At 38.3% G+C, this 26,669-nt stretch overlaps 1 protein-coding gene across 3 annotated transcripts in view; it reads left to right on the forward strand.

Moving 5' to 3' along the window:
* Positions 1 to 26,669, forward strand: part of LOC123865014 (protein madd-4) — a 158,233-nt gene that overhangs the window by 102,729 nt on the left and 28,835 nt on the right. For all 3 annotated transcript variants that reach the window (XM_045905827.1, XM_045905828.1, XM_045905829.1), the window contains 4 exons: positions 10,122 to 10,266; positions 17,917 to 18,046; positions 18,415 to 18,530; positions 18,876 to 18,976. In XM_045905827.1, coding sequence (XP_045761783.1) covers positions 10,122 to 10,266; positions 17,917 to 18,046; positions 18,415 to 18,530; positions 18,876 to 18,976 — 492 coding nt within the window. The remainder of the gene's footprint in view (positions 1 to 10,121; positions 10,267 to 17,916; positions 18,047 to 18,414; positions 18,531 to 18,875; positions 18,977 to 26,669) is intronic.

Below are 26,669 nucleotides of genomic sequence, written 5' to 3' on the forward strand. Positions count from 1 at the left end.
GGTAGATGCTTTTGACGATTCGAAAGAACTTGTAAAAGTCTAATTGAATAAAAACATTTTGAATTTGAATTTGAATTTGAATTTGAATCCAATAAAGTTATTTTAGTGTACATCCAGTCCCTTTCTATCGTATAAATATGTTATCCTGGAAAAGAGAAATATCAAAAAATCACTACCTACTCAAGAATCTACATGTATCTAAGTATATGTAAAAGGAAAAGCTGACTGACTGACTGACTGATCTATTACCACCACCACACGTCTAGTAGTTTGAGCTGTGTGATACCACACAACTCAAACTACTGGACGGATTGGGCTGAAATTTGGCATCATGAGGTAGAAAATAGATATCCGCTAAGAAAGGATTTTGAAAATTCATCCCCTAAGGGTTCCCTAACAGGTCACTGATGATATGTACCGATCAGGCCAGCCACCACTATGAGGTCAATAGTAAATAGTAATCCAATAATGACATTTTTATATCCAATCCCTTTACGCCCTTAAAACACGACCCCGAAAAGGCGGAACATCAAAATAATCACTACTTACGCAAGAACAATCTCTAAAGGCCCTTTCAAGCAAACAGTCCTTTATGGCGCTGAACAAAAAAAAATGTGGATTGAAACCTCGTGACACAATGCCGGATGCGACCTGACATCATCAGGGAATGGGGCTGCGAAATAATAAGGCTCGCCGCTGACGCAATTTGTACGCTGAAGCGGGGAATCCGTAACGCAGTAGCGTGAACCAACGGGGCATCTAGGCTGCCACTATTAATATTAAAATCACAGATCTCTTTACCATCTTGTCAAAATAGTCTTGATGGTTCCTGGGCCAAAGAAGAGGTATTGAAACTGTATAATGTACATATATGTAGATACCACGTTTAGAGAATCATTTATCATGATACAATACCTAAACTGAACGTTTGTATCAAGTAGGTCTACTAAAATGTGCTAATTAGAGGTCAGTATGGCTACATGGTGAGCTCAATCATGGGTGTCGCGTAAAAGAGGCACCGGCGGCGCACGTTCTTTAGAGTCCCTGGAACCTCTTACTCTATGCACTAAGAATGGCCAGGGTTTAAGTGAGAAATCCCCCCACATAACTCGAAGTCTTCCTAAATAGATTGGGTTAACAGAAAGGGCTACCAAAATGACACGTAAATCGTAATGTCTATTTGCATTGACTCTACCATCGCATCAGTAATTTAAATTTTTTCAACTAATTAATTATTATTATTATTTGTTCTTATTGAAGTAACGTGAATTCATACGTTGCTCTATAAAACCAACCCGCGATGTCTAGTCACTTGTGCCATAATCCATCAGTTATACCGGGTCGCCTTTGTCTAGGTACAGTGTTTGCTCCCGTTTCTAAAATTAAAACTATGCGGACTGGAATGCCGAGCTTGTAATATTTCGTTTGCCCGAACATGCTCCTTTAGAAAATAATATAAGCAAGGTATCCGTCGGCCATTATGTAACAAGACATCTTATTGTAAGCAGGCACAGAAAGATGGCTTTTATTCTCAGCCTTCTTCAGTTCTACTTTATTCTTAACTAGCTTTATCCTTCTTTTTATTTTGTCTATTGTTTTACTTGCTGGTATAAATGCGATAGTATTTACTATAGAAATATAATTATAATACAGGGATCTAGTAAAGTGAACAAGGAATAAACAATTTTAATGCGTGAGTATAAAGTCTTTAAAACGTATAGGTATTCATTTTAAAGACTGGTCATGTCCGAAAAAAGCTTTTAAGAAAAGAAACTGTTCCAAGAAAAAAGTAATAAGGATACGATGCGACGTGCCAAAAGTTTTCAACTTCCGGTAGTCAAATAGGCGTTTCAATATTTTATGTCCAATTAGAGAGCGTCACGTTCCTCTTGAAGTTGCTCAACGACTCTGTGTCCGAGCAGGGCTGCCTTCTGAACGATTTTTTGGTAATTACACGTGTTTACGATCTAAGCATTGAAATCGTACAAAAGACGTACAACAGTGTATTTTACACCAATCAAGAAAAATCTAATAATGTATAAACAAGAAATTAAAAAAAATCAAAATCATTTATATATTCAAAATAGGTGCTATTGTACACCTTTTGTTTGTCCGATTTGTTAGATTTGAAAGATGATATAGTGGTGATAATTAATTACGTGAACTTAAAACTAAAGCTACGAGGGTTTCAAACGCGCCCAAGTCTGAGAAGAGCCCACAACAAACTCAGCCGGGTTCTTTTTTTATAATCACCACTTTACAAAATATTAGCAATAAGCAACCACGGCCACAGGTGAGATGATTCGACTCGGGAATAAAAAGTACCTAAAATACAACAGACAAAAGGGGAACCTTTACCTTTTGAATAATAATTAAGTATTCCGTACAAAAAAAATTAATAGCGTACTAATAGTATACTTTTTTCTTTTTTCTTGGACTATACGACTTTTTTTTAGGGCTAGTGTACGATTGCTGATTTTTTTTACCTGACAGCCCTGTGTCTGAGTCATATAACTTTTCACTCCAAGTCGCCAGTCTCTCGCCGCACTCCACTCGACTCAGCGGTGTTTTGCATAATTTCATATATTATTTAAGTGGGAACTTCTCCGCGATTTGCATAATCTTACACGCCGCGACGAATACTAATGAGGATGACGTTTGACGTCGGACCGAACCTTCGTGGTTTGGTTTTTATAATTTCCATTATTAATTTAATATTGCCTATTTTTCATGTTTAATTGACCATAATTACGTATAAAGCAACATTCTCCTCCTTACGAGAAGCGTATTCTGAGACGTAGGTGACATCTAACACAGCACAATACAGTTTTTGCACGTGTCACGTGTACGTGTTTGGTGTGAATCGGCCTTTAGACGTTTCTGAATTCACATGCAAGCATCGCGCAGAAATCTGTGCCGGCACTACAACGCGACGTAGAGCAGCACAGTCTGCAGTCTGCGTCACACGTGCCTGCGCCGGCGCCGTAGCGTCTGTTAGCTGGAGGTGCCTGGTGCTCGTAAAACAAAACACGAAGTTGATGGACACCCAGTTCATTTACTTTCCTCACTGCGTTACTTGGATTAGGTATATATATCACTCGCGGAACCCTAGTGAAAGGTTTGTTCGGCCCGGAGTCTCCTCCATCAGTCCTTCTCTGAGGTCCAACCGGCGGCAGGATAATAACCAGGTCCGAAGTTGGAGCAGATGAGACTGAAGAATTGAGAACTGACTGATTTGATCGATATGTAGCGTTTATATAGGCCCCATTGTTTGACGATTTATTATTGACTAGCTGATGCTCGCGACTTCGTCCGCGTGGATGTAGGTTTTACGAAATCCCGTGGGGACTCTTTGATTTTCCGGGATAAAAAGTAGCCTATGTGTTAATCCAGGATATTATCTATCTCCATTCTGAATTTTAGCCAAATCCGTCCAGTGGTTTTCGCGTGAAGGAGTAACAAACATACACACACACACACACACACATACAAACTTTCGCCTTTATAATATTAGTGTGATGTCAATTCGGAAATAGCAATTCAACAATATGCGGCCTAGGCACACTACGCTAGGGTTGTAACAAAGCACAACTGTCAGTACGTCATGCATTGCCTGCCCTGCACTGCTCTGAGCTACAATAAGCGTTATCGAGATCAGTTGGATGGTTTCAAAGTCTATAACGGACGTAGGAAGAAATAAGTATTTTTTTGTGTTTTATATATTAGGATTTTTATAATATCCCTGTATAATTTAAAAGGTATTCCACGCTACTTTAACCTCACTTAATTTCGTCTTGAATAATTTGGTAGCGACACTTACGTCAGGCGAAGAAGGGATAATGGTATAATCGTGTTCGGTTTAAGGCTTTTATTGTACAGGCGCTGTTGTGCCGGTTTAGTGGAAATTAGTGAACGAATGTGTATTTATAAATACAGGAGTATTTACGATACATTGTACAAACGCGACCTAAATACAGGGAGTTTACATATCTAGTACGCTTAGTACAAGAACATCAGACTAATATTATAAAGGCGAAAGTTTGTATGTGTGTGTGTGTGTGTGTGTGTGTGTGTGTGTGTGTGTGTGTGTGAGTGTGTGTGTATGTTTGTTACTCCTTCACGCAAAAACTACTGGATAGATTTGGCTGAAATTCGGAATGGAGATAGATAATATCCTGGATTAGCACATAGGCTACTTTTTATCCCGGAAAACCAAAGAGTTCCCACAGGATTTCGAAAAACCTAAATCCACGCGGACGAAGTCGCGGGCATCAGCTAGTTAATAATATAATAACTAACCATCACCTAGGTATTATGATGCGAAACAAGCAGGAGCTTGGTCTGATAGGAGGCTTCCGTCGTGACTAGTTACCACTACCGGCAAAGTCGTGCCACCAAGAGATTTAACGTCCGGTACGATCCGTGTAGAAAAAAACCATACCTTTTCCAAACTAGCCCGTTTCCATTTTATATCATCACTTACCACAAGGTGAGATCACAGTGAAGAGTGATCTTGAATTGGAATAAAAAAGAGTACTGAAAAATATCTTCCACTAAAACGCTTTTAATTACCAAAGTAAATTTAACAACAAGCATTTGTTTTCACTGCCTAATTTTTATAATTTTTTGGAAAAATAACATTTGGAAAAAAGAGAAGTTTTTTAGGCGAGAGGAAATTTAAATTGAAACGCAAAATTATAATATTTGCAACCTCATCGAAGGTTTTAATTCAATCTCGCCGCTTTGAAGAGCGTCTTTTGAAACCGCCCGATTCACTCAAGCAAACTCTCAAAGAAATATTTTAATATACACACAGCTCTCGAGACCAAGGAGCTTTTAGCCTAATAAAAACTACGTGATAAAAAGCCCGAAAGAAGATAAATAAATAAAATAAATCTATACTAATAAATAAAATTGAAGTCTCTGTCTGTTTGAACAGGCTAATCTTCGGAATGGCTAAACTTGTACTTTCACAGACAAGTAGAGGATTAATCAATGAGTAACATAGGCTACTTTTTTAACCGACTTTGAAAAATGGAGTTGTATTTTTCTTTCTATCGATATTAAAATTTTAAATCAATAAAGAAACTTTGCGACATTGTTCCATAAAAAATTTGGATTCCAACTCCCCAATCCTGATGCTGCAGGGGATCTGACCAATCAACGCGGGTGAAGCTGCGGGCATAAATAATGGTTTATTCGTCACTTGTCACTATAGGTCACTCGAAGTCCATGCCGCGTCATAAGTGAGGCATTGACCCGAGTTTCGCACGCTATACAGTGCAGGTTTGGATAAATACTACCTAAATCACTAAAACTACAAGAAAAGGCTAAACAATGGTATATGGCAAACTAATGGTTATTGGCATTGGATATAACGCTAAGTTTTTGGTAGCGTTCTGGTTACACCCTATATAAGTAACTAGCTGATGCCCGCGACTTCGTTCGCGTAGATGTAGGTTTTTTAAAAATCCCGTGGGAACTCTTAGATTTTCCGGGATAAAAAGTAGCCTATGTGCTAATCCAGAGTATAATCTATCTCCATTCTAAATTTCAGCCCAATCCGTTCAGTAGTTTTTGCGTGAAGGAGTAACAAACATACACACACACACACATACAAACTTTCGCCTTTATAATATTAGTGTGATAGTGTGATTTACTACGTTTGTCTTATGAAGATTAGTAACCAACGTAGCTGTGCGTCCCAACCAAACGCTTGTTCACTTTCAATAGTAACGCGGGTCTATAGGACCTCCATCCCCATTGCTATGGGTTTGATCTGTATTGAGTCCTCTCGGAGTGGCCCTTTGTTTGTGCACAAGCGAAGGCGCGAAATACATTGCGATTGACATTCATTAATTATGGCCTGCGAGATTAATAAGTGCACTCTATTTAAGGCAACAACAATATAACTCTACTAGCTGATGCCCGCGACTTCGTCCGCGTGGATTTAGGTTTTTATAAATCCCGTGGGAACTCTTTGATTTTCCGTGATATAAAGTAGCCTATGTCACTTTCCAAGTTTTCAACTATACCCTTGCAAAAAATAAAGTCGATCCGTTGCTCCATTGTGATGTAATTGAAGGACAAACCGACAAACACACTTTTTAATATAAGTGCGACGCAATTATCTTTTCCGCGAACTTATTACTCATTAAAAAAACACCACCTTTGGTTGCACTTAAAGGCGAACCAAGTCGTCCTTTTCGAATAGATAGGATGAAAAAATTTATAACACCCCCGACAAGTGAAGGTTACAATAACTAGAAAAGAGCTGATAACTTTCAAACGGCTGAACCGATTTTCTTGGATTATTACTAAGAACACTCTCGATCAAGCCATCAAGCCCCCTTTCAAACAAAAAAAAAACTAAATTAAAATCGGTTCATTAGTTTAGGAGCTACGATGCGACAGACAGATACACAGATACACACGTCAAACTTATAACACCCCTCTTTTTGGGTCGGGGGTTAAAAAGAAGTAGGTAGACACATTAAAGTAGAAATGAACATCTGTTTTGATCAAGCCCTGTAATGCCTGTACTTTCCTTGCCATTATCTATTAGAAGCGTAACGAGGTCGGGGAAAAGTCTGTGTTTTGAAAACAGAAAGGAATACTTTCCTCCAAGAAGCTGTTAATTAATAAAACACGTAGCAGGAAACCCATTCAAAATCATTTTGTAAAAAATGCGCGTATAATTAAACGGTAAAATTAATTTTTGTCTCGGGTCTTTGGGGTGCATAGAGTGCGCTTTTGGCAAAGACTAAGCAGTTCATAATGTGTAAAAAAACAGGGGAAACTTATGTGTTATTATGTATATTATTAAGTATGTTATTTCCATCCATCCATCAGCCTGTATGCGTCCACTGCTGGACATAGGCCTTTCCAAGAGCGCGCCACCAAACACGGTACTCCGCCTTCCTCATACACCCGCTCCCCGCCACCTTCTTCAGGTCATCGGTCCAGCGGGCAGGAGCAACTTATTAATTATGTTGTTTTTATTATGCGACTGCGCAACGCAATATTATAATGCAAAAGTCTACCTGTCTGTCTGTCTGCTACCTTTTCACGGCTCAACCGTTTAACCAATTTTTATGAAAGTACTTGAAGATGTAGAAAGTCATCTTATAGCATAGTTAACGTTGTTATAAAAAGATCCACTACACTGTTTTGGATGCACCTAATAAATTATTAGGAGTTCAGCCAAGTTGTATAGTCTTGTAAAGTCTCCAACTAGATGAGCATCGTCAAAGTTAGTAATTATAATCGAATTCATCGTCCCTGCCGCTTGCCCAGTATGCAAATCCGTTAAGACTCCCGTCTTAAATAGAAGTGGGGAATTTAATTTTTCCTTCGCCGCTTAGTACATAGTTTAATTATATCAGTGTTTTCATTAGTTTGGATATTAAACTTCTCTGGGGAAAACTTAAATATAAAATAGACGAGTTTCTTGCTGGTTTTAAAGGCCTACTTACACAAACAGTTAAGCTGGTTAAGAGCAAAGTAAGATAGAGAAAACATGACCGCCATAATATGAGTAGCTTAAAATATTATGATTAACTTAGCGCCGGCTCACTACTGAGCACGGGTTTAAAGAAGTTTTAAACCATAGTCCGCCACGTTTGAAGTTTTCAGAGTTTTCGTATGGAAAATCCCTACTTTTGTATTCATACTATCCATCCACATTCATATAAATGCGAAAGCATGTCTGTCTCTGTTATCTTATAGCTCAACCACGTAACCGATATGACGAGATACAAAGATAGCAAGTATAGTACGCGACAGGTTGAGATGGCAATTGGGGCCCCGCGCTAACCCTTGCGGGTGATCGTGGGCTTCGTGCGGGTGTGCGGGGCGTCCTCCCGCCTTATACCCCGAGTGCCCCTGTCGCGTAGTTTTGAGTAGTATACTATTCTATAGGTATTATCTACTCAAAACTACTCACTCAAAACTCAAAACTACTAAAAATAATATGCAATGTTTCTAACAAACATTGCCTATTATTTGTATTCCGGTAAATGAAACAGTTCTTATAGGATTTTGTAAAAAACGCTAAATCGCAATAAGCATAGTAATTAATTCCTCAGTCAGATTATGATATAACGATTAAAAAATCAGTCCTTATTGTCTTTATGCAAAATGCTTGACGAAATTATCTGCCAAATTGAAAAGATCCAAGATTACCAAATCGTAATTATAGGAAACTGAGTTAGACAAAGCAATAATTTTCAGAGATGGAGCAATTCACGGGTAGCTTATTATGAAAAAATCATACCGAATTTCATTTGAATTCATTCAGTAGTTTCGGCATGATATGCGGCCATGATATAGAGACAGACAGAAAAACGCAAAAATAAAAAATAAAAAATACAGTTTTGGTTTCAGTATCGATTATCGATAATTCCACGTTTTGGGAGGTCTTCCAACGCTGCGCTTTCCAACGCTGCGCTTTCCAACGTTGCGCTTTCCAACGTTGCGCTTTCCAACGCTGAGCTTTCCAACGCTGCGCTTTCCAACGTTGCGCTTTCCAACGTTGCGCTTTCCAACGCTGCGCTTTCCGGGTCGAGGTCGCCAATCTAGCGCATTGGGACCCTAACCCGTGTCCGTGGTACCTGTGTGTGCATGAATTTCCCTCACGATAGTATAAACACCAAATGAAAATGATTTAATAGTAGCAATAATGCCCACCTCTTGTAACTTTAAAGTTAAACAAGGCGAACATGATGTTGTGTTGCCAAGTCGGTAATTATAATGAAATTAGGCGCCGCACAGTCGCGGGTTGCCAGCCCACTATGCAAATTGCCTTGCTCCCTAAACTTGGGTGTAAGTGAATCATTTAATTTTTCGTTGTTCGTTCGCTTTCGTTCGTTAATTAAACTCTGACGTTCGTATAAATTGTTGTTTTAGAATTTTCTTTCATTTTTGTTAGGAATGCCTTATTGAAATAAGTAAATTATACTCCCATTTCGTGGTATTTCTCTCCTAGAACTAATAACATTATTTTCTACAAAAATCGGAATGAGTCCAAAAAATATCGTGAGAAGACCTGTATACCTAAGAGTTCTCCATAATGTTCTCAAAGGTGTGTAAAGTCTGCCAAACTGCACTTGGCTAGCGTAGTAGCACCCGTGCTCGTAGTGGGCTGACAATGGGTTGAGATGATGATGTTCTATTTTTATCGATTTTTCTCATGTCGATCGTCTATTGTATTACTATCATCGGTCGCTCGGATAGGCATATCTAATCTACGTAAAATTAATTTCTCAAAGAAAAAATTGTATTCACGCAAAAATTCGCAAAAATATGTAGAATAAATCGCAAGTGAGCCATCTCCATATATCCACGTTTCGTGCTTATGCCCTTCATAAAATATTCACAGGGAGTTTGAAAATATTATTTGAACATCCACGTTGGCCTTATATCAGGTGAAAATGCAAATGTGAAATCCTGTTTATAACACTGACGAATGTATCTCATTTTCATTATTTTATTTTGGAAAGCGGGTAGGTATATTACTTTGGTCATAATATTATAATCTTCCACTTTTGAATAGGAAATATTAATTTTATCAATAAGATATTATCATAAGTTTCGTCTCTTCAGAACTGCCTCGATCAAGGGGCTATCTGTGACATATAATATTATGTCATCGTTGTCCACCTAGTTAGGGGTTCTTCAAGGCTGCGCTTCCTGGGGCCAGCGGGTGATTCGCTAACTCACCAACACTAAACGATACTCGTAGGTAGCAAGCTCATTTGATTGGGTTGGTTCTACATCGCTGCTTCACTGAGTGTTATTAAAATAATGTTTGGTAGAGAATCTTCAATGGATTAAAAATAAATGTCAAAATATGAGCTCGGTGGCTATCATTCACTGTTGATCACTGAGTTAGCAAATCACCCCGCAGGTTGTCACTCCATCACCTTGGGACCTCAACGGTTTTCCTACGGATTATTCAAATAAACTTTTACAAATACTTTTGTGTCATTTACCACTGCACTGGTCTGGAATGCCTTTCCTATAGAGAAAAACCAGCAAGAAAGTCGGCGGTTGCTCTTTATGCCAAGTTTATAGTGAATTAAGATGTATATAGTATTAATACATTTTCTGTTTGTCCCCAGAGGGTTGGCTGTGACCTGCGGGTGGGCTCGACCCGCCGCGTGGACGAGTGCGGGGTGTGCGGGGGCGACGGGTCCTCGTGTTCGCGGCCGCGGTACCACTGGCTCTCTACACCTGGATCTCTTTGCTCTGCTACTTGCGGTGGTGGTTAGTATCACAAATATCCCATACAGAAATTTTCAGGGCTCCGTAACAAAGGGTGCCAACGAAACCCTATTACTAAGCCTCCGCTGATCATCCGTAGACGAATGCAGGTGTGCGGGGGCGACGGGTCGTCGTGTTCGCGGTTGCAGTACTACTTACTGGCTCTCTACACCTGGATTTCTTTGTTCTGCTACTAGCGGTTCCATACCCGGAGTTTATCAACGGGACCCCATTACTAAGTATCCTCTCCAAATATATCTGGTAGAAGATAAAATACGTTAAAGTTAAGTAGCTACATTAAAAACGCACGCGATCATTTTTGTACGAAAGCAACCTAATGTTTAAGGTATACGTATCTCAAAGATCGTAATGTATCCGTATTCGTAGTTCCATCACGTTTCGTTGCGTAATTGGGCTAAACGTTTCAGATTACAGGCGTTTACTCAATATTCCTGCGCCATTCAACCTGGCCGCCCGCAAATACGACTAGTCCCAATACCTTTTCATCAATATTACCTACTGTATTATTCCTAATTCTCGTACAAAGGGTGGACGTTCGTAGGTTAGTAATAGGATGGTGTACATAAAGAATCCTGTAGAAGATCCAAATTCCTAAATTAACTTTACGTGTTCGGGTGAAAATTCTTTATTTCTAATCAAGAATTGAAAGAAATGGAATCCAGAATCGTGAGAGGATGATATAATATCAAAGGGTCCAAATATCGTAATATACTCGTAATAAAACACAATTTTTTTTTTAGCTATGTCCGATATCGACTTTGAAAACATCCAACCGATGTGCCCCAAACCCAAGGATGTGAAATGCGAAGATGATCTAAGGTCAAAAATCGACCAAGTTATCGCGCAGTTATCTTACTTTGAAATTTGTAAATACAAATTATTTATTTGTTCATCATTCTTTTTGTGATGTAACCACAAATTCAAATTCACGGTTTTCGGATTTTCCCTTTACTTGTGCTATAATACCAACCTACCTGACAAATTTCATAATTTAAGGTCAACGGGAAGTACCTCATAGGTTTTCTTGACTGAAACCAATAGGCTACTTCCCGTTGACCTAGAATTATGAAATTTGGCAGGTAGATAGGTCTTATAGCACAAGTAAAAGAATAAATCTGAAAACCGTGAATTTGTGGTTACATCACAGAAAAAAAAAATGTGTTTCAATTTTCAAAGTAAGATAACTATACCAAGTGGGGTATCATATGAAAGGGCTTTATCTGTACATTCTACAACTGATTTTCATTTATTTTTAAGCATAATAGTTTTTGAGTTATCACACAAAATATTTTAAAAAATACCCGAAAACGGAACCCTCAGTGCGCGAGTCTGACTCGCACTTGGCCGGTTTCGTTTAGCGTAGGCACACGCTGGGTATCCGCTAGTAAAATATAGAATTCAGGATCTTTGCTTTTTTTGTATCAAAGCGATTGTCATTTTATAAAGCAGGATTATCACCTAAATAAATGTTAACTTTAACAAAGTTCGCGAACATTTCCCAAAATCTCAGCGGGCCTTTCCAAGTTAGCTAAACTTGCCTCAATCAAGCCGGCAATAAAAAGGGCAATTAGCTGGAGTAGTGAGCGGGTGAATTTGTTAATTAAAACAATATTTTACTTTTAATCGCCGACAAGTAAGTGTCTGTTCGCGTTTTATCAAAACGACAAAATCGGCCGAATTTCCCAGGCCTAAGTCCGAATGAATAATATTGTTTCGTTGAGAGGGTTCAAGAAAAGTACCAGTAGCAATCTTATTTTTTGGGTTTCGTACCCAAAGGGTCCCAACTGGACCCTAAGCCTTCGCTGTCCATTAGCGGGGTATATCTCATGAACCGTAAAAGCAGCAATACAAAAATCAGTCAAGTGCGAGTCAGACTCGCGCACTGAGGGTTACGTACTCGGGTATTTTTCTGACATTTTCACGATAAACCAAAAACTATTATGCATAAAAATAAATAAAAATCAGTTTTAGAAAGTACAGGTAAAGCCCTTTCATGTTATACCCCTTTTGGCATAGTTTTCTTACTTTGAAAATTTAAACACTTTTAATATTTTTTTTAACGATTGGCCTGAAATTTACGGTTTTCGGATTTATTCCTTTACTCGTGCTATAAGACCTACTACCTGACAAATTTCATGATTCTAGGTCAACGGGAAGTACCTACTATAGGTTTTCTTGACAGACACGACGGACAGACAGACAGACAGATAACGAAGTGATCCTATAAGGGTTCCGTTTTCCCTTGTGAGGTACGGAACCCTAAAAATGGTCGAAAATTATCACCTACCTAGGAATAGCGTTTTGTTACAAATCACACACTCACACGGTTCTCATTTACAGTTACGAGTATGTCACTTATCTACCACAACCATTAAGTTCGGAATCTTTGCATGACAGAAATGGCTGGCTGCGAAATGGAAACGCGCTTTAACAAGGACGTATAAATAGGCTGTGTAAGGAAGGGAAGACATTATCGCAGGCAGACAAATTGTCGGGAGGTTTTATTTTTCCTCACCACGCGGCTACAATGCGGGTCATAGCTTTTTACGCGGTCTTTACACATCTACTCGTGCTTTTGTAGCTTTCTAAGGCCGCGGATACATCCGTCGACTAATTTACAATTTAGTAAACACATAAGTACAATTTAAGGGTTCCGTACCTCAAAAGGCAAATAGAACCTTTATCGGATCACTTTGTTGCCTGTCTGTCCGTCTGTCGTGTCTGTCATAACCTATAGGGCACATCCCGTTGACCTAGAATCATGAAAGGCAGGTAGGTAGGTCTTATAGCATGATTAAAGGAAAAAATCCGAAAACCGTGAATTTGTTGTTACATCACAAAAAAAAATGTGCTTATGAACAAATAATAGTAATGAGTATTTATAATTTTCAAAATAAGATAACTATACCAAGTGGCGTATCATATAAAAGGGCTTTACCTGTACATTCTGAAACAGATTTTCATTTATTTTTTATGCAAGTCTTTGATTTATAGTGCAAAATGTTTGAAAAAATACCCGAGTACGGAACCCTCAGTGCGCGAGTCTGACTCACACTTGGCCGGTTTTTTTCGTGAGGAAAACCCATCATGGACACCATCGACCACGGAGGAGCACAGTGGTTATGTCGGAGTTCTACCTCACGAAGTTCCAAGTACCCTGTGCCTACCTGGTTCATAATACTGCACAAAATACAAATTATGTTAACTATGGAAGGCCGTAATTTATACCGGATCCACCATTAGGCGGTCCGCTGATAAATCAGCGGTGCTTCCTTTTGTCTCTGAGTAACAGTTCTTGTGTAGCGTAGATGTACGACTTGTCTTCAGTACCACTCTTCTTTAAAAAAAACTGTAAAATTACAATAATAGAAGCTTTTGAGTTCTTGTTGACATTATATCCAAATATATAGAGGGAAAAGCTGACTGACTGACTGATTCACTGACTGATCTATCAACGCACAGCTCAAACTAATGGACGGATCGGGCTGAAATTTGGCATGCAGATAGTTATTATGACGTAGACATCCGCTAAGAAAGAGGATTTTTGAAAATTTAATACCTAAAGGGGTAAAATAGGAGTTTGAAATTTGTGAAAGTCATAGATATAAGCTTGTGTAACCAATAACTGACTACACGTGATTAGTCTAAGAAAGGCCGAATAGTTTAGGGTCCTTTTTCAGAGGGCCTTTGCTCACGACGCGACGTGAATGAAACCACACCGCGCAAATAGCTCTTTGAACTTGAGCGAATACAAAAAGAAATGATTTGTCGCACTCAGACAAAAAAGTCGTACGTCTACTCACCGACCTCTCCCTCAAACAGATTCTGAAAGCTATTTGTAATTAAGAAAGCCGTGAAAGATGAAGACACGGATAAGAATTAACACCAGCAGTGTAATTCGTATAATGATTGTAGGCCAAAGTAGTTTAGGCGAGCTGGAACAAATATTGGAACCAATGATTGATATGACCCTTTTAGAGAGAGAGCCAGCGCGTGCCAGACCTTCGTTATTTTATAAAATCTGAAAGTTTCTCTGCTTATTGTTCTCAATACAGGGAGGAACGATCAGCGACTATGAAGTTTGGATCATAGCTGTGGGAGATAACAAGACTGGTAATAACGGTGTAAAAAATCTAACGTCAAAGTATAAAGTCTGATTTTTTATATTTTCTTCTGTATAGAAATATTTATTACAGAACCAGCCTCTGCTATAAATAGGCAAAAAATTTAAAAAATGCATTTCATAAACAGCATTTTTTGCATTGCATTTTGTATTTAATTGAAATAATTTCTCTTTATAAAAATGCAGATGCAATAAAACCCATTAGCACATTATAAGAAAATCTTAATAATATATTTTGCTCTAAAAATTAAAAACGATCATACATACAACATAGTTCCTAGATCACATTCGTGGTCAGCGTAGCGATATTATTAATAAAGAGTCCACTCCAATATTAGCTGATATTACATTTAGTCAGTGAAGTCAATTCATATAAAGTATCAAGTTTCAAAGCCAGTATACAATTAGAGTGCAATACACAAGAGCCCCGAAGGCTGGCATTATAGTAGCAATGCGTTCGACCTAAGGCTCAGCGCACACCGAGCGCGGTGAATAGAGCCTAGGTGCGGCGAGCGGCAGCTAAGGCGGGAAATATACATGACATGACGCATCAGTAGCATATATATCAGTTTTATGCATTTAGTACGGTTAGAGACACGTTACAGTGGAGTGGCGATTCGTGACGCCTTGTTTCGTGTCATTTATAACCATCACCTATCGCCGGCTCACTACAGAGCACGGGTCTCCTCTCAGAGTGAGAAAGGCTTAGGTCATAGTCCACCACGCTGGTCAAGAGCGGATTGACAGACTTCACACACCTTTGAGAACACCGTGGAGAACTTCAGGCACGGAGTTTTCCTGACGATGTTTTCCTTCACCGTTAAAGCATGTGATATTTAATTACTTAAAATGAACTCTGAAAAGTTAGATTAAACTTGACAAAAATGATTGCAAAATTTAACTAAACTATAGACTCAGCAATTTTTTGGCAAGTGGACCTAAGTTGATAAAAAAAAAATTGTAAGTATATTGTTTAATTAATAAGAATAAAGTACCCATGCCTCGCTGTCTCTTTACTCCATCGGTGTGTCTTGCGCCTAAGCCTTAGCGTACACAACCGCAGGCCGCAGCCGCAAATAACCCTACAAATGCCACCTTTGTTACATTATCTGCGATCCCTCTGACCCCTTAGACGTTTCAATTGTTAATTAGGTGCCGGGACAATGATAAATGGCGCTGGAGGGTTGATTCCTGCCTTAATGTTTCTTGGTGTCTAATTTTTGTTGCCTGTGGAAGGGTTAATGGATGTTTTCCATCGAAGTGGGGTGCTTTTAACCCAGGCGTGTGGGAAATTGTGCATCTGTTTTTTATCTCGGATAAAACCTTACCTAATGATAAAAGTATAGTCATCAGAATAATAAAATAGATGATAATGACGAACTTTAAAATATTTGGCAGTTTTTATAGATCTAGTAGAATCTTGATGATGTCTGCAACTTTATCCTCATGGATTTAAGTTTAAGATCTTCTTAAATAAAAAGTAGCCTATATTCGTCTCCGATATGCAAGCTATTTCTGTATCAAATAGATGAATTATGCCGCATATTTTGACACTTACAAGGGAACCAAAACATGATTTCCCGTTGACCTAGAATCATATTTGACACGAAGCAATATCTTATAGCACAAGTGAAGAAAAAATTTCTAAAACAATTTTTTATAATTATATCACATTACAATTTGTGATTACAAACATATATTTGCAGTAGGAAATCATGCAACAAAATAATTTACACCCTTCCAAGTTTCAAGGTATACGGAACTCTCGGTGCGTGAGCCCGACTCTCACTTGGGTGGTTTTTAATTAATAAACCACCGAAAGCAGACACGAAAAAGCAACTTTCAAAGGGCGGTTGGAAAGTCCGGGGCTAAAATCAAAAATAAACTAGGAATACGCGCTGGTAGCTAGTAAAAAATCCATTTTCAAATGCATTTTTCCTGTTGAACTTGTTACGTTTTGCTCTCCTTTTGTTTGTTTTACGGGTCAAATAAAAACTGTATGGGAATATTCACTTAGTTTTACTGCAGAAAAAAGCTTATAAATAACTGGTCAAGAACGTATCGGAACACGCATAAGGTAGGGTTCTGTAGCCATATTAGGTAGTTGTAATTTTTTGCAAAATATCGAAACATACACTCATTTACAGTCTAAACGAACATCGTTTAAATTGCCTCCAAAAAAGAAAACAACAGATTTATTTTCTTAAAGGACTTGAAACTTTGAATACAAACACCGCAATTTTAATTTGACAAAGTGCCGCCATCCAAAGAAAATAAGCACCAAATCGTTACTTACAACTTTGTATTCCGCAGAATCTGAAGCAAAATTAACTTATCTTTATTTACATATTTATGTATTCAAAAGAAGTTGAGTCTCAGCGTCTCGTTAATCGTTCATTACCATGACAGAAAGAAAAATTGATATTGCTCTACTGGAAGTAATAGACCTCAGAGTTTTCTTTTTATTCGCCACAAACTTTCAAGGTTGGGGCCTTCTAAAGTTTGTAAGACTATAATATTATCAATGGTAAAAGACTACGAAAAATTGGTTAATTGAATGAATTTATTTGCTTTCATGGAGGACAACATATTGTGCTACTTATGATATGTCAAGACTCTGGCTGAGATCTACAGGGCGTATTTTGTCCTTGCTCAGCCTTAAGTTTCAGTTAAAACGAGATGCATTTATGGCAGTATTATGACGCTGTCTTGTTTTAACAGTGTCTTAAGTCTAAAAAAGTTTCTTCTATAGATCTCAGCCTAAGTTCGGTTTGGAAAGCAGATATTACTACAGAGTGATATTATTACATATTAGGTATTAGCCATATTCAGACATTCTAAGTTCACGTTCCATAATTTTGATTTTAGGGAGTTCCTCTTAATGGTTATTTAAACACTGCAGATTTCTACAACTCTTTTTTCATTACCTACTTTCAAAACGAAGCTATTTCGGAATGCTAGGCGGGAGTGGAGAGTTGTTTTAAAAAAGACTTCTTTTGTATATTCAGCTTGTATTTTTATTACAAACTCGTTTTGGTCGAGAATTTGTCTTGGTTGGGAGTTAAACTTTTTAAAGTTTCTGTTGTGCAATTTGAATTTTGCTCTTTGAATTAATTCGCGTTTTGTTATAAAAAAGTCTTTATTGTTTTACCATTTATTATTATTAACTCATTTCGTTTCTTTTGGAAGTTGGTACTAGAGGTTCAATTTAAACTGCTATTACCTTCCAAGTTAGTCCACTTCCATCTTAGACATCATCATCACTTGCCATCAGTTGAGATTGTAGTCAAGGGCTAACTTCATTCTGAACAAAAAAAAATAGTGTGAAGCAGATCATAGAATATTAACAATCTTTAGGGAAAGATTTACATTAAAGAACCGGACCACAAGAAATTAGACCAGATTTTTTGAAATTCCCGCGGGATATGGGATTAAGTGGATTAACATTTTCTCCTTATGACTGAAGCGAGAACTGACTGCAAGTTATATACATTTTCTACCTTCTGCAGGCTACAAGATGTCCCTGGCGGTGTGCAGGGATCGGCTAACAGGGTTGGATGCTCCAGAGGAACTGTGCGACGGTTCGAGCAAGCCTGCGTCTGCTGTTGTACGATGTAACACCCATCCGTGCCCTTTTAAGTAAGTATTCATGCTCTTAATTGCTTGGCCGTGAGTAAGTCACCCCTTTCAGTCATGTTGGATGTTAAGGTCTTTTTATTTAGAGATGTTATTGGAGAATTTATGTATGTAAGTGACTAATATTATAAACGCAAAAGTTTGTATGTATGGATGTTTGTTACTCTTTCACGCAAAAAATACTTCATGGATTTGGCTGAAATTTGGAATGGAGATAGATTATACCCTGAATTAAAACTTAGGCTAGATTAGATTTAGATTTTTAAAAACCTATGTCCATGTCGTAGACATCAGGTAGTACGTAATAAATAAATGAAGTTAGATAAATAAGTTCTGATTATAAGATGTTAATGACATGGTTTTGACCACAGATGGTATGTGGGCGAGTGGTCAACGTGCAGCGTCACGTGCGGCGGTGGCGTGCGCACGCGCCGAGTGCTGTGCGCGCGCTCAGCGAACATCACTCGAACGGACACTTATGACCCTGGTGGGTTGTGACATTTTGTTTCACTTCATTAAAGTAAAAGTAAAAGAAAAATATTTTTTATTGTACACCAACAAGATATAGTAATATATAAATAACATTATAGATTTATGTACAAAAGGCGGCCTTATCGCTAAAATAGCATTTTATTATATGTTATAGCTTAAATTCATTAGTGTGTTGATGCAGTTATCTATCCTTACTCTGTGACTAAATTATGTCACCTTTTTCCACACATCCGCACGTCACCCGCGCTATCCCGCACTGGGGAGGTTGGGCGGGTGTGTCCCCACCCCTATTGCCATCTCGACCTGTCGAGTACTATATATTCATTTAATTTTTGTGTAGAAACGAGTTCAGAGCCTGGCTGCATGTCGCCCGCCCCGAGGTCAACTCAGTCGTGCAACGAACATGACTGTCCTAGCTGGGTAGCTGGTCTGTGGTCTGGGGTAAGTGTATACAGTACATTTCCTATCATAATCAATCCACTGCTGGACATAGGCTTTCCCAAGAGTAAGAAACCACACGCGGTCCTCCACCTTCCTCATCCACCCAGTTCTCGCTACCTTCCTAAGGTTTGGTCCAGCGGGTTGGAGGTCGTCCCACACTGCGCTTGCTGATACGCAGTTTCCACTCCGGAACACGTATGCTCCGGCGGCCATCGGTTCTGCGACAGATATGACCTGCCCACTGCCACTTCAGCTTGATAATTCATTGAGCTATGTCGGTCACTTTGATTCTCCTACAGTCCATCAATGCATGTTAGGTACATTATATCGTATAAATATAGCCTCTGAAATCTCAATAATTATAATTATGGCTGTAGTCAATTGTGATATACAATGAAATATTATGTACAATGTATAATATTTAAAACTCGAACAATAAACTAACCTTGACCTATAAAAAAGAGCATAAAAAACATTACCACGTTGTATAAAATATAACAATAACAATGGCGTAGCGTTATTTCTCGTAGAGCTACGATGTCATCGCTACGAAATGGCGTAGCAGCATCGTAGCGGGTTTTACGTTGGAGTTATATTAAAATTTTATCTTTACAGCTTTTATTTTATACTTATTTTACTTGTTGCGAGAGAAAAGGTTCCATAATAATGATTGTGACTATAAAATATTGTGTATTGAAAGTGGCACACTCCATATTATTATCTTCCTGCGTCGTTTCCTCAATTTTTAGGATCGTGGCTCTCTTTTGATGCAATCTTTGCTACGATGTTCCTCCATTGCCACGTGTTTCTTGCTGCGTGGATTGCGTTGCAGATAAGTGTGTTGACCGTTTCTTTTATTTGGTCTGACCAACGTCTCGGGTTACGTCTGCTGGGTCTCTTTCCTTCGGTCTTACCAGTGACTATGAGTTTTTCGATATTGCTGGCGTTGTGCCTTGCGATGTAATTGTCCGATATTATTATGTCATACAATAAAAAGATAAGTTCTGGTCTGACAACCATCTTGAGGTTGTCAGTCCAGCGGACTGTAGGGCATCCCGCACTGTGCTTATCGGTACGCGGACATGTCATGAATAGAAAAATAAAGATTACAAATGCTTTTGAATTTCATATACAACGGGTTTGGAATGCCCTTCGTACCGAAAACAATAAGCAGGAACTTGCTTCCTATTGCTCTTTTCAAAGATATTGAGAAGAAGAGAGTGTCTCCTTTTTCTCATGGCTAAAAACAGTTTTAATATGTCAGGCATGCAGATGAAATTAAGCAAACACCGAATTAATTTAGGGAGGTACTCATAAATAATGGGATGAGTTTAAACTTTAGCGCTTGAAGAAGTAAAATAAAACTATTACTCCAATAGAAAAACTATTAACCGATTCAAGTACAAAGCTACAAAGTCATTTGGAGCAATCTTCACCTCCCAGCTTCAAAGGGCGACCACAATGTAGGTAAAACAATTGGGAACTCGAGTTATGGGAAGTTTAATTTTACAAATTGTTGTCAAGCGTGAATGAAAGCGTCATCTATTGTAAGCTACGTTATTTACAACTAGAGGATGCCCGCGACTTCATCCGCGTGGAGTTAGGTTTTTAAAGATCCCGTGGGAACTGTTTGATTTTCCGGGATAAAAAGTACCAAACGTCAGAATCGGTTAAACTGTTGGGCCGTGAAAAGGAAGCAGACAGACAGACACACTTTCGTATTTATAATATTAGTATGGATAAGTTGTAATGGTAGGGGAGCCCAAGGGCTAAATAGGGATTTACTCGAGCGTCGTATGGATTGTGACGATTAGATGCTGAAAGAAAAAAGATTGTATGATATTATATGCCCTGTCACTGTTAATTATGTACCTGTAATTAGAACTGTTAATTAGAATTAATCATTGGAATGGCAAGCCCGTACCCAAAAATATAGTATTAAAAGACCTCTGACTAGGACACATGAATGCACGATATCAAAGAAAATTGTTAGGAGGACTTTTTTGAGGAAATCGGAACAAAGAGACGGGATCTATGTATATAACTGAGGGCATAATATGTATTACATATTTGGCTGTAAAGCTATTACAAATAACTGAATGATGATACATATCTCCGGCAATAGTATAAAGTGAACCGTGGTCTAAAGGCGCTCCGGGCGCGATTTTTGATATGTATCATCATTTAGTACTTAACAGGGCTCTCTCCGTCACTTACTCCATACAATCGTAGTTCCAATTTCATTTGAATATTAAGCAACCAAAGTCCATGAAATTTTGCAAACATATTCTAGAAACTAATATCTGTGCCTGTGGTGTTTTAAATTTTTCTAAAAATGTGTAGTTTTAAAATTACAGGGTCTCAAAGATTTGTATGAGAATTTTTAAGACCCCATAACTTTGAAACCGAATATTTTAACAGAAATCTGGAAAATCACAGGCACATGTATTAGCTTCTTGAATATGTCTGCAAAATTTCATGGACTTTGGTTGCTTAATATTCAAGTGAAATTGGATCTACGATTGTATGGAGCGAATGACCGAGAGACCCCTCTTAAGCGACTGTTAATATCATCTAGTAGCGACACGTTTTAAACAGTATTTTATATTAATCACAGCCCAGTCATGTCTTTTGCATAAAACAATATTTCGTACTGATATCTGCATACCCACAGAGATGTATATGCAAGCTGAGAGTTGAGACAGTAAACAATAATTTATTAGTAGTTAGAGCAATATCCTGAATCATGTCGAAGTTGTCTGCAACCCCTACTCTATCGTTAAGTTTGTCTAGTTAGTCTGCTACGGCGAGTTTGCTAGTTCAAAGATCTCGAAAGTTCCGAGCAAATAGCCTTTAGCGCTGTCCGAGACATTGTAGCGTCCAAAGACAAAGGGCTGGGCAAGGCATGATAGCCGGTACACTATGATTGACGACTGGGTGAAATATTTAGAGCCTTAGGCTCAATTTACATTGCTGCGGATCAGAAAGGAACGGAAGCGTCAATTTCGCCTAGTCAAGCGAAAAGACGCTCCGATTCCCGAAAACGCTCGCGAATTCTTTGCTTTCTGCTTAAAATAATGGGCAGTGCCAGTCTACCCGTTTTTTTGTCCTTTTCGCTGGAACTTCACGAGCTGTCCAACGGGCTATCCACGACAGCTCGAACTTCATCTCTCGCAGCATTGCAGTCTTGTTGTGACCACGACTCATGCAACTGAGTCGATATATCAGCAGTTAAAACATCAAATTGATCGTGGTATGAACCCGTTATCTACGATATAAAATTACACAATTAACATAAAATTCATTATACAATGTTACACATTTGTTCCAAAAATTCGCTTCTATTCTATTCCGTGGCTATGCAATTTTCACAAAGTTCCACTTCAGTAACCTCTCTTTTATAATGAATTATGTAGATGTAACCTTTCAATGTAGATACATAATATTATTATAACATACAACAATATAACTTTTGTGGCTAACATTCTTACTTATGAAAATCAGTGGTCTATTACCTAAAACGAACCTAAGTTATACAGGAATACGGTGTAAAATTAAGTAACTAAGAGAACCATAAAAGCTACAATTGAGATAATCAAGCACCGTTGAATGAAACAATCCCGATTCCAAAAACTCTACAAGAGGCAGTTAAAACCAAACAAAGTAGTAAAGTTAGTGAAATTTCACTTGGAGAATCTACGAAATTCACTGAATGGGATAGGTTGGTACTTGAAACTGTGTTAATGAGCACCTAAATTTTAATGTTCTACGTAGCGCTTTAAGAAGTCCTACTTTTAGCTTACTTTAAGTTGGGCTTTAACTAGATAAACTGAACTTGAAAGTAGTTGGAAGTAATTTAAAGATTCGTTCGAAAAACGTCTGTTGAGGAAGAAGTAGCTAATAGGTTCTATTGGTTGTTTTAAATCTATGATCCGGGCATACTATACGCGTTTAATAAGTAGGTAAAATTTACGCCATTTTTCCTTCCTCATTTACCTGGTAGGCTTATAAAATAGGTATCACACCCGAATTCAGGACGAATCAGGGTGTTTAAAGATAAAATCATTTTGAACTAGTTGATGCCCGTGACTTTGTCCGCGTAAATTTAAGCTGTGTACAAATCCTGTGGGAACTCTTGATTTTTCGGGATATTTTTTTTTCAAAGCTGGTGCCAATGAGGTGCCATTGTTGAGTCTCAAAAAAAAATGGAGATTCGCACAGCTAATACGCTAATTGGCAGCGGCTCTAAAAATATTAATATAGCACTACATTAACTCTTGTATGCATAATAATATATTCGGTGATAAATTATTTTTAAATTTTTAGTGTTTGTGATTAGGTATTGAAATCGGCTTTTATTTTATTTTTTGAAAAAAAAAAAAACATATTTCACAATCTATAGTGGCTCCTGTATTAAAATACGATATGCTTGGTTAAAAACCTTTATGTTTACTATTACACTGATCGCGGGTAATTTACTCTTATCTGTTGAAGAGTTCCATCATTTATTTTCGACGATGAAGAGTTCCATTATTTACTTTGAAGGTATTCTTTAAATCTTCACCAAATTTATACGAGACCACCTGGAAAGTACACTTTTTCAAACAAAAAAGGAATTTTAGGAAGGAAAAAATAAAAAAAAGACTCGGATGGATTGAGAACCTCCTTCCTCCTAAAATAAGTTATTAAAAAAAAAGTCGGTTAAAAATAAATACAATTAGTCCAGTATTCGTTCGAAGCTGAAACTTGAGCCGGACTTGCCATTAAGCATTCAGTGACTAAGCAACAACTAAACGCTGCGAACTCCGCCTCAGGGGATATAATGTATTTACACTATTATAGTTTCCTTTGTTTCCTACCTAATACAAGACGAGGTACAATTTGTGGACGAAAACTTGTCTTAGAGAGGATTGTCTTGACTCAAAATCCAATTACCTTATCTATCATGTTGCAAAGCTATGCAAATATGGAATGCGGGTGATCACATACATTTTAATCCCCTTATTTCATGACTGACTCGCTTCGGTTTTCTAATCTATCAGCCTTATGCGTCCACTGCTGGACGTGGGGCTTATCCATGAGCGCGCCACCTAACACGGTCCTCCGTCTTCTTCATCCACTGGCTTCCTGCCACCTTTTTCAGGGCATCGCTCCAGTATAGGATCTTATCCTACACTGCACTTCGGTACGTGGTCTCCGCTCCTCCAGAATACGACTGCCCCATCGGCCATAATTTGTAGGGAGTCAAGAATGCGCCCCTGGGAAACACGCCCAGAGCAAGTACCGGGGGGCTCTCCCGCGATTCGGCCCATATAACCGAGAGGTTGGTGGGTCCATGGGTGGTTGGAGGGTTGCCCCATCGGCCGTCAGAAATGCGACAGACATGACCTGCCATTGCCGCCTCAGCTATCTAATCCTTTGAGCTTTCGGTTGCTTTAGTTCATCTGTGTGAAACATTGACATAAGGTACTTATAATCCGGAAAAAATCCCACGGGTTCTTCTTCTTTTTCTCTCTGGGCTGGTTTCCGCGCTTAAACGATTCCGTTTGTTGTGCGTGTGTTGCCCCTCCCCGCCGAAGTCTTCACTCCAGCCATCCAAGCTCGCTCCAGAAGCCAAGTAGACCGCCCAGGTTGCCGAGGACTTCATGGAGTGAGGTTGGGGAACCCAAATGGCGTTCTCGTTGTTCTGCCACGACCATGCACTCCAGGAGCACGTGCGTCGGCGTTTCATCGACCTCCATGCAGGGCCTGCACAGAGGACTGTCGGTAACACCTATAACGAAAAGGTGTTTGTTTAGTGGGCTGTGCCCTGTTATGAGTCCCACCACCTTCCTAAGTTTACCTATGTCCAGGCGGAGTAGTTTGTTAGTTTGCAATCCCACGGGTTATTCTATCATAGTTTCGCACCTTTAGAATATAAAGACCTAATCCAAAATTAAAAGGATTTCGAGTTTGAGTGATGAAATGACTTTGAATAACCATATCCATCGACTCATAATAAAATAAATAAATTTCATATTTATATAATTAATTAATAATGCCCGCAACTTCGTCCGTGTGGATTACATAAATTTAAGCCCCTATTTTATACATATCTATGATTTTATCACATTAGGGGTTGAATTTTCAAAAATCCTTTCTTAGTGGTTCTCTACGTCGTAATAGCTATCAGCATGCCAAACAGTCCGATACTCTCATTTTAACTCTATGTGTCAACTGTCATGTTAAAAGTACGGTTTACATCAACAAATAAATTGTCTTACTAGATTGCGACAAAACTTTAAACATTTGTTAAAACTTACTAACTATACTTACTAATTAATATGCCCTGTACTCTACCGTATTTTCATAACTAACCCAGCTGGAAATTAACCCTGCTGCTTATAATATTACATTTAGAATTGCCATAGTAAGAACGAACCATGTTACTTTGAGTTCACATCTATCGCAAACAAAGTACCCCCAAAGTTAAAGTAAACTTCAGGAACTAGAAGAAATTTAATAAAGCCGCGTCGTCGGCTGACCGGGCAAACTACTAACCGCCCAGTTCCTGAACTTGTTACAGTTAACTATCAACAAGATAAGGGGGACTCCATCTCGGGGGACATTAGACTAATGGAATTTTGGCCTCGTTAGGACTTTGAGAGAGACAGAAAGATTTTTAGATCATGTGTTGAAATGCAACAGAAAATGTTGTATTCCACTGATAACGATCAACCCACTACTGATCAGGGATCTCCTCTGAGAATAAAAGGGCTTAGGTCATAGTCCGCCACGCTGGCCCCGTGCTATTTGACTCATGAGGAAACCTGCTTGCCAGAGAGCAATGTTGGCAAAAAGTTAACCTGATTTACGATTAAAAATTAATAATTAAACAGTTAATCGCGATTAACGATTAATAGTAATCGAAACTTTCATGATTACAATTAATTATGTTTAATCATTAATCGTTAATTTTCTATGTATGTACACCTCGTAATTTTTTCTCTTGTTTTAAAAATACTCACCTTAATCTATCAAGAGTATTAACCAAATTAACGTTTAACGTTTAATGATTAATTTTATTGATTGCGATTATGATTACTATAATAATCGCGATTAACTTAATCGCTATTAAGATTAATCACGATTAATTGAATTTGATTAAAATTAATCAATTTAAGTAATCGATTAATGCCAACATGGCCAGAGAGTTCTCCTAAAGGTGTGTGAAGCATTGAACTATGGTGAAACCCTTCTCACTCTGAGAGGAGACGTATTCTCAGTAGTGCGCCAGTGAAGAATGAATGATGATGTTAAGACAACAAAATACATCAGTCTACCAGAGAGGTAGGTAGTCTAGCTGACTAAGGTAATCATAATTTTTTTAAATGGACTTTCTTTGAAATAACTTAAAATTTAAAAAACCCCCGACATAAAAACCTCTATATAAGAAAACTAGAAAAGAGCTGATAACTTTCAAACGGCTGAACCGATTTTCTTCGATTATAGCTAAGAACACTCTCGATCAAGCCACCTTTCAAAGAAAAAAAAAACTAAACTAAAATCGGTTCATCGTTTAGGAGCTACGATGCCACAGACAGATGCGCAGATACACACTTCAAACTTATAACACCCCTCTTTTTGAGTCGGGGATAAATACCGTGAAATTCTCAGAAGAAACTTCCATCAAAGCTTACATAATTAAATTAGA

This window comes from Maniola jurtina, chromosome 5 (genome assembly GCF_905333055.1).
Source record: "Maniola jurtina chromosome 5, ilManJurt1.1, whole genome shotgun sequence".
NCBI classification, from domain to species: Eukaryota; Metazoa; Arthropoda; class Insecta; order Lepidoptera; family Nymphalidae; genus Maniola; species Maniola jurtina.